We start from the raw sequence: 13,544 nt of genomic DNA on the forward strand, positions 1-13,544 counted from the left end.
TAACCAGGTGCCCTATTTGCAATTTGGGGTTTGTTGGTAGCCTGTATCCTATGAAATTGCACATCCATGCACAAACCACAGACATCCAAAGAGAAGTTAAGTTTTAAATCTTACACAGATCTGCTCCCGGAATTAGAGGTCTCGCATCACATGGTGCGTCGCTGGGTCACAATGAATGTCATCCCCTGCACCACAGAAATACAATAAAACACTATCTGACCTACCTAATACTAGAGACAAGAAGAGACATAAGGGAAAAGAGGAGCTACCTTCAATATTTTACTTTTTAACCTGTACCTATAGTAGAAAGGTAACCTACCATTGCGATGGCTGCCATGGAATGTTGAAGAAACAAAACCCCAAAGAAACACACAAATATATACAGGGCTCCATTAAAATCTGCAAAATAATAGAGGGGAAGTAACGGTCTTCTATCAGCATTAGGGCTTGTACACATAGGCGAGTATTCAAGGACAATGCAAACTACACCCTTTGATAAAGCAATGGTTGACAAGCAGAGAGGAAATCAAAGTGTTAGGAAGATTTAAAAAACCAAAAACACAAACAAGCGGTATTACCCTTAGCATCTAGATTCTGTAATTTTGTGAAGAGCAGTTTAGAGAATAAAAGCAAACATCTGATTGGTCACTATGAGCAGCAGCACTTTTCACTCTGCACTCATTTTTCAGAAGTTTACTTTGCACTACAGAGGAAATAATTCCTATGTCATATATTGAAGTTATTGGTATGGTTAATGCCAAGGCAAAAAAACACTTGAATAACTATAGACATTTAGGGAGGGTAGTCACTACAATCAATAAAATAACCACACAGGCCATTCACTCCTGTAACTGTAGTATATAAAGTTCATTATCTCTTAAACCCTTAAAAAACCAATTATTTTTATTAACCTAATGAGTTCTACGTAGAAAATATTCCTGTTGCAGAACTTCACCTAGCTTTTATAAAGGCGTTAGTAACAATGGCATTCTAGATGATTAGAACTGCTGTCCTATATTACGTCCAACGAATGTTGTTCTGTAGATACTTCATAGCAGTGTGGCTAGACTGGAAGAATGAAGGACAGCAAAGAAAGGGGACAATAATACTACCAAAGTTTGTTTATAGTTGAGAGCTTAAGCATAAGATACATACAATACATTGAGGTTCGAGTGCCTTTTAGGAGAATTAACAGTCCCAAGGCAACCAAAAAGGAAACCGAAATCAACTTTCAAAAAACTAATTTTAATCAAAACAAAAAAATTGTTGATCATTAACAAGTTTATAAAACAGTGATTTAGTTACATAAATAAATTGATATCAGTGTATCAAATCTGAATTACTTTCAACTTCATGAGCATGTTTACATGGGGTGATGAAGTACAACCTTTTACCTAGTATAATAAATAAAATGAAGAGCATGAAAGTTCTCTTTTCTAAACAAAAATACTTACAAACATACCTAAAGCATGTTCTCTAATGAAGGGAACGAGACACTAGACTTTTGCACCAAAAACATAAAAAACAAAAACGGCTTTAGAAAGCACAAGGATATAGAACCATTCAGCTAAAATTAAAGACACAATATTGTAACCAATAAGTTGGTATTTAATTATATAATGAACAGTTTGGTAGTTAGATCTCCAGTTTGGTTATTTTAAAGCATTAAGACAAGGCAAGATAGAAGGCTGTTTTTGAGTAAATCTAGGAGGAAGAAAAATAAAATAAAAAGTCTAAAAACAAAAGTAAAATTAAAATTTGAACAGTCATACCTACACAACTTTCTGTCCTGCACAAAGTCAAAATACCTATGCAGAAATATATATAATGTTATTTGTGCACAACAGGTTAGCTTATTGTTAGCTTGCTGCCAAGGCGTCATGGATGAGAACCGATTTTTAAATGCGTTATTGTGTTGAAAGTGTGTCTTGGAAGATCTGTCTTCTCGGAGGCTCCAAACCCCTTTTTGTGGCATATTATATTCTTAATGCTAAGGCTCGCGGCTCTGGCTGTACACAATGTCTTTAGAATAAACATGCCAGGTGTGCGCATATTAAGGTAATATATTCCTACGGATTTAGAAATAAAGGCGGAAAAAAAATAAAAAAAATAAAAGTGTCTTTATCCAACCAGAATTCGCCCAGCCATGCAGTGAACCAAGGTGACTCTGCACAGATCCCACCAGCATGTTATGACCACCACCCAGCCAACACTGAAGCGAGGCGCATGTCTCACTTTGATATGTTTTCCTCTTAAGTGTTTTAGTTTGTTTAAAACCAAGCTACTGCAGCTTCAAGTATTTTGCATTACATAGAATATTTTCTTTATAAATTAGTTAATGTTATACTTTGTTTTCAATATTCAGACATATACTATAATATATATACAGTACAATAAATGCTCTCATTCTTTTTCTTGATAATCCCTGAGAATGTATGTTGACAGTCGCTAAGTTTCCACATGCTTGTGGTGCCATGCTTTTAGATGAACTGCGTTGCAAAGCCACGTTAAGTCAGCCTTAATTGCTTTTGTATCTACGAGTATTATTATTTGGGGTTCTGTGGTGTTACGTATGCTGAAATGCAAGAATGATATACAGAGGAGTAAAGCTGGATCCATTCGAGGTACTTGTCACGGGATGAAGGGTTTAAGGATTTTTTTTTTTTTTTTTAGTTTGGTATTTTTCTTTTTCAAGGTTTTTTCGTATTTCTTTTAAAGCCATTCGCGTTTTCTTTGAGGCTGTGAATGAATACAGAAACAGGAAAGCTATGTGGGCTTTTGCCACTCGACAACATATACTCAGTGTAAACCAAACCTTAAACCTCTCTCTCATACACAGATAAATGAACAAAGAAAAAAAAAAACAAAAAAAAAAAAAAACTTTCACAACATGACAATTTAGTTTGCAAACTCAATTTAACTATACACATAATACCGGTGTGGCTCTTTTTTTGTGTTTTGACATTTTTTCTTAAGTTAAAAAGGATAAAAAGGCAGGCTCAAGTAAAAACAAACCTTCTCCCCCCTCCCCCATTCACACATTGTCAACCAAACCGCTCACGGACCAGCATCATCAGTTTCTTTTTCCCTTTGTAGATCTGTTTTAGGTTGTCAATGAACTGTGTAAACTGAATGTGTCCGTCGTGAGCCATTAAGAAGGTCTCTCGGGCCTTGCTAAGAAACTCTATAAATTCACTGTAGTGTCGAGGGCTTATGTGTGTGAGCCGTGAATGTGTTGTGTTTATGTAGGCCCCAATTGTGGCATCCAAGAGCTGTCTCAAAGGAGATTTGTCCAGTGACATGAGCTTGCCAGAGTTCCTCCGCCCATGAAGTCCCACCATCCCAGGGGTGGTCAAAGTGCACCTGCGCAAAATGTCTGAAAGTACTGTTGCACATTTGACACTTGTGACCACAAGAGGTATAATCGCTGCTAGCTCATTCTTCCCAAGAGAGTGGCTGAGCGCACATGCCCACAAAACGTCATTAATGGCAGGGTGTGTATCCTGGTTGTAACTCAGGTTAAGATGAGTCATGGCCAAGGTGGCCAGTTTGTACGCTCTCATGGGGTAGCCACGGTGCTCCATGTACCGGGCTATCGTAAAAAGCTGTGTGTAGCTCATGCCAGTCGTAGCAGCATCCAGGACAATTTGGTAAGCAGTCTCAAAAGCTATGTGATCCTTTTCACATAAGGTAAGTGCTGACAGGGCACAGTTTTGGGGGTCCTTCATAGCACACTGAAGCGCAAGCGTCCTAGCACTGCCGGCCAGCTTTTCCTGTTGATGACAGTCCAGATGCAAACGGACAATGGTGCTGTTGGACATCACTGTTGTGGCAACTATGCTAGTGGCCTCTGTTGGAGTGAAGAGAGTGAACCAGCTCTGCATGATGCTGTCCAGTGCATAAACTCCTGCAGACAGAAAGAAAAAAAGAAAAATGAGTCAAAATATATTTTTATTGCCTTTTAAAATGGTCTAGTCATCTAAAGACACAGCCGAGCGATCAGACGTTCATGAGCATGCAGAGCCATTCAAAAAGGCAGAGGTGTTACTTCCTAAAGCATTGCTAGACAATTGCTTCAGCCACAAAATATCTCCACTTTGTCATTAATGCACTTTAAATAAAAAAAAATACAAATAATTCTAATACAAATAATTCTAACTATAGCCATTTCACATTGTCCTGCAGTCTTATGTGAATCTCATAACACAACTGCACAAGCGATTCAGGCAGCATTCAGGTTTAACGTCCACATGTCGCTACTAAATTTAGTGACTTCTTTCCACTAAATATCTTCAAAGAACAATATGGGCGAGTCTTGGCACCAATTTGTCTGCTCCATTCTTCACTCATTTAAAGGCTTGTGGAGCTACAGAAGATCATTTATAAGAAACAGTCACTTGTATGATGTATTTATTAGCTTGATAACTAGTGATGGAAAGCGTATCCTGCCTGGTGTAAGGACATCTGCACTGCGGTGCGTGTTTGCTGCACAAGACAGACAAGTTGTGAGATTTCGTGGATGATATTGAGACATTAGCAAAAAAGTTTGCCACAGCCAAACCATAGTAGTAATATGGTTGTACACAGGATAGCCCATTTAAAATACTTTCAAAAGATTAACAGCAAGGGCACAAAGAAAACCTTATGTACAGTGCTCATTGACTGATTAGAACAGCTTGTATTACTGGGCATATAGCTACAATATAATACATCTACTTAAGCCATCTTGACTTTCTAGAGAAATCTAAGAATGTGTGTAATACAGACCACAGAAGAAAGTGTTTCTGCTGTCACCTGATCAAGATTTTTGGAATGTAGACTTTAAATGGTGGAAAACCTTTTTAAATCCAGTTTAAAGTATGTACATCCTCTCCTGTACCTTTTATTAGATAAATTGCTTTATTCTACATTCATCGCCTTTATATCTAGAAAACTTACATTTCTGCTGGTTATGACAAAATCAGCTTTGACCTAGAAATGACAGTTCTAATCAATTTGTGTGGCACCCATGATTATGTTGTGTTGAAATACAAAATTAAGTTAGTAAGATAAAATAAAATATATTTGGTCAGAGTTGCTGTCACCCTGGAAACCAACTGTCACAGGAAATCCCCAAACTGCACTTACTAAACACTAAACTATATCCAGGAAACCCCTTCGATACCTACCTACTTCAGTTGCACATGTTACCAGCCACCGGACCATTTCCCGGCGACGCCAGTTTAAAGTGGATAAGGTCATTCGCATTACCTAGAAAATACAAGTGAGTGAAAACACAATAAAAAAAAAAAAAAAAAAGTCCTTCAATCATACCCAATGTCTGCCATTATATTTTAAATACATGCACGTCAAACCAATGTGACTGCACATTCCCACCACAAACTGCCATCTTACAAAACCGCTTCATAGAAAATAAGGTCTATTATAAAATACTGTAGCTGTCCTAAATAAATGCTGTGTTTGCTGTACTGGAACAATGAGGACTATTTACATGCACATATGTGCAGTAGCTTCAGCTGCTCACTGTTTGCAGATATGTCAAGAAGTGCAATTGGTTGCTTTGGTTTAGTGCAAATGTGTACCCTTCTGTAATGCTGGTAATCTGTTAATATAAAGCATTAAGCTTTTTAATATACTCCATAGAGACATTACACAATTCAACCACTCCTATTCAGAACATACTTCTGGGAAGCTACATTTACAAGACATCTATCTGAGTCAATGCTTTACCAACTCTAGGTGGAATTGCCTTGGCACTAGCCCATGGCATGCTCTGAAAACAGACTCATCCACGCTATGGCTCCCAGATTCCCCTGAATAGGGGATTTTCAAGCTACCGATGGTGACAATCTCCTCCATAGTGCTTTGCAAACCAACCACTAACTACAATTATACTCTGGCCAAGAAATATGCCTACTATCCCAATGCTAAGGTATCAATTGACAGATTAGCATTATACCAATGCAAATATATATCACAACATGTATATTGATTTTCTCTCTCCCACAAGCTGTATATGGCCCTAATATGACCAGATAGAATCTACACTGCAGAATGTTGGGCATCTCCACAGACCAAGAATCCTAGAATTCGTTCCATTCCATCACTTCACAGTACTGCTAATAGCAGACACCATTTAAACATACATGTTGTATGTATCTGGGAATATGCAGTTTATACAGAATGCCTATTTTGAATCTATGCAATATACCACTTGGGAATACAGAAACTGATTTCACACACTGTTTGGCAACCATATTAAGGATCCCATAGATAACCATTATGAGGACTCAATATTAAGCTGAACCTATACATCTCCGCCATCCATAGGCATATTCTCTGGCCCGTCAATGTGCAAACTGCATAATACTGTGCGAGATTGTCAGGCAGACCAATATGTTTTAATATGTCTCAACAGCTGCAGGCTCTAAAGTCTGTCCAGAGCAGTCTGACATTATATAAAGACCGATTAGCCCATTTAACCACAGTACTAATAAAGCACTGCATTTACATTGTTTCACTGCTTGCAGCCAGCAGAGGGAATCTTCATAACGGCCTAACACATAGGTCTATGCAATCTGAGTGGGAATCTCATTTTAATGAAACACTAAGTGGTAAGCAGAATTTTCTATCGCTCCCTACAATTAGCACAAGGGTGGGAGTTATCTAGGACGCTAACGTGTGTTAGATACTCTGACCATCCCCCACATTCCTAACCTCATGGTGTTAACCGACTCGCTAGGTATCGTGCGGTATAACAGCACCCAGCATGCTCCACTGCAAACTGGTATTATCTGAATATTTATCTGAAGAACAAGTCAAACCCTGCTGTGCAACGTTTCACAATTGATAGGTCTACTAACCTGAAGGCCCAGCTCCAGCGATACCTTTAGAAGCGTTATATCTGGTAAGCTGTCCATTAAAGTTGCTATTTTAAATGCATCTTGTGCAAGTTTAAATATGTGCGATGAGGAGTGAATGTTTTTCTGGATGGATTCTAACACTGTTTCAAGTCTCCTAACATCACCTGCAGATGGGAGAGAAGACAGACGTTTAATTCCTGCATTCACTACACAAGAAATTACACATTCTAGGCACATCCCAGGCATCAGTCAAGAAAACACTTCAGAAACCATATGGCTCCCGAGCACGGCTGACCAAAGAAAGCTTTAATGCACAAACACTTAACTAGAAAATAACATTCTAGGGAGTAAGCAGGAATTTGCCAAAAATAAAAAATAAAAAAATAAAATGGGAAAGTAAAATTCAAATAGGAATAGAAAATAAAAAAGGTTGTAGCCACTAGGTGAAGCTAACTGGAAAATGCAGATTGAAGTCAATATCAAGCAGTGTGCTACAAAGCTACAAAGTGCTAAACCATGTAACAAAGTTGGCGTTTAGTACAAGAGGAGAATAGAAAGCTAGTGTCAAGGAGAGAAATGGACAATACTGTAGGTGGCAAAAGCATACTAGGAAAGACACCGCTGGATATTAGCACTTTGGAAAAAGTATCAATATTGATTTTGTACATAAACCAGCTAGCAGTGAGAAGAGTCAGCTATCAGAATTCAAACGTAATGCATGCCGGATAGGGTATTTATACGATCTAGGTGCTGTAACCCATAGCAACTACATTATAACTTCATTTGGTATATAAAAAAAAAAAAAATTAGAGCAAGTGGCTGGGATGCAGTATGTAAAAAAAAAAATTCCAAGTATTCTTTTCCCACTGCATATAATGTATGTAAGAAAACAAACCAGTCGTCTAGTGCACTTTTATATAGGAGCATAAGTAACCCTAGTACAACAGGCTAGAAAAGAAGAGGGCAGTAAAATTGCAAATATACTCACTGCAACCAATCAGCAATTCAAAGTTTTACTTGATCAAAGAAAGATGATAACTGATTGGCTGCCAAGGGTTACGGCAAATCTGCACAACATGGGTTATTTATCTGTATTGTGGCATTGAACGTAGAAAACACTTTTTGTACAAAGTGGTGTGATGTATTATTCTCAGATACCAGTTGTACAATTAGGCTTCATAAGATACTGTACCTTTGGCTGCTGTCAGCATTGTAGATGCTAGCTCACACTGTTGTGACTCAATATGACTCAGGGTGAACCAACGGGGATAACGGTTAGGAACGACTGAGGCAATGTGGTGTGGGCGGGACATGTCTCCAGTGGGAGCTGTGGATTCCAACACTAGCAACCTACACAGAAAGAGAGACTTTAATACAAGCTCAATATCTGAACCAAGGACTTGAATAAAATAAACTAATCATTGCAATGTAGTATGTCCAGAGTACAAAATGTCAAATGACTAGTGCCCATGAATTTTACATTTTATTTTTATCTTTTACATTTTAAGACATCGATTTCAAATAGCGACTTTAATTCTTTTTGCAACCCAAGATTGTTTAAATCAAACCCACTTGCCAAATCATAGAATTACACTATATTCTGTCAAAGTGAAGTTGACCAAATCTCATTCCTTCACTTAAGTTAAGAGGTGCATTTCTATAGCTCTACATTCAAACTGTAGCTGAGTGATTCCAGCTGCTCAAACTGGAGCATGACCTGGTCAGATAATCTTAAGTGACCAGGACCTTAGACTCCCAATATGAAACTCGCCCTAACAGCCAGCTGGTGGATACCAAGCTCTTAAACAGTGATCCATTACCTTCATTCAGACTGGTTCAGAGGACATGAGGACCTCCCTCAGTTATTGCAGTCTACTCATACTCTGTGCTGGCGTGACCAGTTTGTCAAACAATGTCCTAAAATATTCCCATGTACATAACAGGTTCCCAAACAAGAAATCAAGTTGGAACTAACCGACTGTATGCATTGGGAAAAAAAACCCTCTAATCTCTCAATATAACTCATCTACCATACCATATTTATTAGATCAAACAAAATCAAAACCCTTGAATTCCACAACATTGATGAATGATTTAGTTGTGGTTTAAGCAGAAGCAGCATTGAGATTAAACACTGCCAGAACAGCCATATCTTGCAGAATTCCTACTGAAAGCTATGCTTTCCCCCAGTTACAGTGCCAGGCAGGACAAAGGCCCTGGACCTTCTCTTGGGAGCAGGTAGAAGACAAATGCTACAGAGCCAATTGTAAATACACTCGGATAATAGTAGTGGTCATAGACATCAGGATGCATACCTCATTGCTCGGAGTGCAATCTTGTATGCCAGTTCAGCATCGTGAGGTAGGAGGGAGGTGAAGAGATACTTGGCAAATGTGTGCATTGGAATGCTCTCCCGATGAATGATTTCACCCAAACCACTGTATGGCCCAGCTGTGCAGAGAAAAAACACATTAGTTCAGTGTGCTGCCTGTCCCCATGTACGTAGTGGCAGAGCAAAGCGGGAGGGGGATTGTGCTGTGAAGGCGCATGTTGTCTGTGCTTCTTAATACACCTGACATCATGCAAAAAAAAATAAAAAATTAAGGTAGCAGAGATCACTACCGGTCACCTTATAGTAAACCAAAATGATTGGGGGGACAAAACAAAATTATACTTTTACAGCAGTCCTAGCTGTAGGGTTGCAATAAATGGTCTCATTGTACAAAGCTTACAGAGGCAATTTAAAGCAACACTAAATTCTATTAGCATTAATACAAGGCTAATAAACACAGGGGCTGGGGGACCCTCTGAAGAAAATCCTGAAGCTGTAATAGAACAATTAATCTGCATTAGAACAGATCAATGAATGAATATATTTGATTTACAATCCACCAAACAGATCTGCACATTTCCCTACTTAAGCTTTTCACAGATTTACTTTTCTTGCTTCCCAGTGCTTTTAGCCCTGGCTGTTATATTATCTGGGCAGAGCAGCAGGTGTTCAACAGTGGATGGAATATTGCTCTATGGACAGAATGGTAACAAACTCACAGAACACCATTGTATCCATGGGCAACAAAACAAAACGGCCTACATAGGGTCTTTGGTGAGAATCCAAAACCATCACGATAAAGCAATGTATAAGAAAGCTAATAGAGCATATGGAAAACCTAAATACATTACAGTAATCTGAAAGGTTAGATACCGCAGGGTGTCACATATGAAGCACATTGTCTCAGCTCCTTACCTTCTAACAGGAAGACTGCTTGTTTTCTGAAGATTTTCACCAGCGTATCATCCAATTCAATTTCTTGCAGTTTAGAAATTAGCTGCTCCTCGTTCCGGCAGACCTTCTCTTGTGCATATAAGCCATCTGGCATAATTCTCTGCTGCCCCAGTCCTATCAGTGCTACCTCCACAGCCAGCGTTAAGTAAGACTCTCCTTCTTCCAGGAACTTGTGGGGAGACAGGTGTTGGTATTCCAGAGATCTGCAATGCCCAAAGCCATCTGTTGCAAGGAAACAAACACCAACAAAGAGCTTAAGGCATGGATAGAAAATTACCTGACTAAAACTGGCTAATGGCCAATTGCCCAAAAACAGAGGACACATCTGAATACATTTTCAGGCAACTGAAAATATTCCAGTTGAAGCAAAATAATCTAAATGCTTTTTTGTGTGTCACTGTGGCCCTTGGGTTTGATTCTGATCTGCACAGAGGTTGTATGCCTGCCCATATTCGAGTGGCTTTCCTCCGCAGTACAAAACTATACAGGCAAGTTAACTGTCCCAAGCGTGTGTATACCTGTTCGAGATTCCAAGTTCTAATGGGACAGGGACTAATGTAAATCAAAATATGCCGATTGCTCAACAAGATTGTACCTAAAAACATTTTATGATATTGAACAGATCTCCTGTTCACTGTGTAATAAAAATGAACATGTTTTACATATTTCTTTCTGGATTTGATAGGATGCTGTCAATCACAGCAACTTATTTTATGTTTAGGGTCCATTTACTTTTGTCAGTCATGACACCAAGCAATGGGAGTTGGCTTTGCCAACCGTAATTAAGTCACATTTTATTAACAGATTAGATTACATTTAACCAATTGGGTGTTGTAACATAAGGACACCTCAATCCAACTGACCTACTCATAACACACACTTATGGAAAAGGGTTATGGAAAACTAAACCACAGCAAGCAACTTCAGCTGATATCCATTTGTTAAGAATCCCAGATCAAGGCACTGAGGACTCATACTGCTATGTAAGCACATAATTTAATCTCTTTAGTCCCCAATGCCACTACCCGCCAAACAGCAGATCAAAAATGCCCACGGTTTTGCTAGGGTTGAAAGTGGATTGTTAATTCAGTAGGACAGCGTGGTCACATGCAACATTCTTCTACTTGGTCTACTACAAAGGTACATGTAATCTTTCTGCAGTTGTATCCTCTCCATAACTGGAAGGTAGGAGGTAGAGATGTGGTTGTTCCAGATCATCCAATGTCTTGGTTACATATTCTGGGCATGTGGAGCTCCACAAATAATGCACGCTCATCTCTGGAGGAACTGCCGTGACTAACTGCAAGATCAAAAGGTCCCAGGCAGTGCACCAGAGATTTGATAGCTTGCATGACGTTACCCCAGGGAAATCCAAAGCGAAAGAACAAAGTGATACGGCCAGGTTTCCACAAGACAATTATAATCTGATACAGGAGGAACTTGAAATGAATGGAACTTAACTTAAAAACAAAAACCGGAGTGCATGATGGGAATGTTGTGTACTCAATGTCTAAGCCTTATTTCCCTGCGCAGCTTGTGGAATCACAAACTGCGCAGGAGCCGGATGTCAGATATGCAACACAACCTACATAGAACCACCAATTGGAGTCATTGAACAACGGCAAAATAAATTCTTACTACACTAGAATGATCATGGTCCGGTCCAGGCATCACTATGGATCATAGTTTTATAAATACATTTAGAAACATGACAAATGCTCCAAGCACCATCACATAAACTGTGTACCAATGACAGATAAAGTGGAGGCAGCATTTTGTTGGCTAAACCTATATTCAGCCTATCAATTCAGTAACATCTGGTGCCCCATGGCTCATGATATAACAGTTTCCAATGTGGAGGGCACACTTACAGCAAGACAGCAGAAAAAGCCTATATAAAATATATAGAATAGGGTTGCATAATTTGTATTTTGCAATCTGCCACGGACTACCACCATAAAGAAGTCAGAAGAGAGAATTTAATTTCCTGTTGGAAGCTGCAGTGTGCAGCGTGAAAGCCGCACACAATGCTTCATGACAAATCTCAATAATACCTGCTTAGAAGTTAATAAAACTGCAGCTGGAACGCCATCAATCATTCATTACAAGCAGTGGGTATCCGTCATTTATGGAAATCATAGCAAGCTGTACTGTGTGCTGAGCAGTGACGCTCATTTGTGTCACAATTATTTCATCAACAAGGAATCTGGTTATAAAACAAACAGTCTTATCAAATTCACCTTTGCTAAAGGAGATTTGATTGAGGAATCCAAATCATACAGCATGGTACAATTGTAATTAGTGTGCAGTGTGTATGTGATGGGGTTTTCTGTACATTTACTCCCATCCTAGACCATTAGTAATGTTAAAAAAAAAAAAAAAAAAAAAAAAAAATCCTACTGTGGACTGGTACATAGACCCTTGTCCTTAAGGCAGGCAGCCTTTTTCTGACCTGCGTACGGTTGCACCAACATTAAAGGACACTTTACCTGTGAAATCTGGAAACCCATGAAATCCCTCGTCGTCCACTCTGCAGGCCTCCATCAGACTGCTGAAGAGAGTACCGATTGGATCCAAAGGATGCCCCACCCAGCCTTCCAGATTGGTGATAGAGGTGACGCCTTTGTGAAGGAGCTCTATCAGAGAAATAAACCTGAATTAACGTCAATCACAAGAAGAAACATCATGCGGCTGAAACAATGCGCTAGTCATGGAGACTGGATGCAGCCATTCTGTGCCCAGAGCCAGGACTCCAGTAACCGCTGCCTATAAGTGGCACTGGCTCAGCATGTACCACTGGCATTTAAGACCAGAAAACACTGAGAAATGTCTAGAAATATTCTAATATACACAATATATATTCTGAATGAAGCGATCATTGGCTGGATGCCAGCAAAATATGCAAAACACTGTAAGACATTGATGGGCATAAATTAAACATAACCTTGTGGCACATCAGAATACTTATTGGCTTAGTATTAGTTCCTGGTGCTATTTTATGGCATTTAAAAGAGTCTGAAATGTTCAAAGAGGAAACCAACACGGCTAATTTCCTGAAACTGCTCCACCTACACTTGAAGTGGACACAGTGTGAGCATTTGTAGTGTTCAAAGCAGCTCTGAGGCAGAGTGAAATCTTTCTGGAGTTCTGTCCTGTATTATTCATGTGATCTGTGGAGAGCGCCACATTCATCTCCAAGCAGCTGAATTATAGACTTTCCCTAAGAACAGATTAACCCTTTCAGTATGTGTGGCCCAACTACTGTTCTAACCCACAATACCATTCATATCACAGGAACTTCAATTTGAAAAGGTCGCAATACTGCATTTACACACATACATTTTACTTATTAGAACAGTTTACTAAAAAAAAAAAAAAAAAAAAAAAAAAAAAGG

General features: G+C 39.1%; 1 protein-coding gene across 1 annotated transcript in view; it reads right to left on the reverse strand.

Annotated features, from left to right (window-relative positions):
- Window positions 1-1,098: 1,098 nt before the first annotated feature.
- Window positions 1,099-13,544, reverse strand: part of ZSWIM6 (zinc finger SWIM-type containing 6) — a 72,470-nt gene continuing 60,024 nt past the window's right edge. Inside the window, exons 8-14 of the mRNA XM_075183085.1 lie at window positions 12,639-12,785; window positions 10,111-10,371; window positions 9,179-9,314; window positions 8,056-8,213; window positions 6,864-7,027; window positions 5,169-5,250; window positions 1,099-3,907 (exon numbers count right to left, since the gene is read on the reverse strand). Coding sequence (XP_075039186.1) covers window positions 3,045-3,907; window positions 5,169-5,250; window positions 6,864-7,027; window positions 8,056-8,213; window positions 9,179-9,314; window positions 10,111-10,371; window positions 12,639-12,785 — 1,811 coding nt within the window. The 3' untranslated portion in view covers window positions 1,099-3,044. The remainder of the gene's footprint in view (window positions 3,908-5,168; window positions 5,251-6,863; window positions 7,028-8,055; window positions 8,214-9,178; window positions 9,315-10,110; window positions 10,372-12,638; window positions 12,786-13,544) is intronic.

The sequence above is a fragment of the Mixophyes fleayi genome, chromosome 1 (genome assembly GCF_038048845.1).
Source record: "Mixophyes fleayi isolate aMixFle1 chromosome 1, aMixFle1.hap1, whole genome shotgun sequence".
Taxonomy (NCBI): Eukaryota; Metazoa; Chordata; class Amphibia; order Anura; family Limnodynastidae; genus Mixophyes; species Mixophyes fleayi.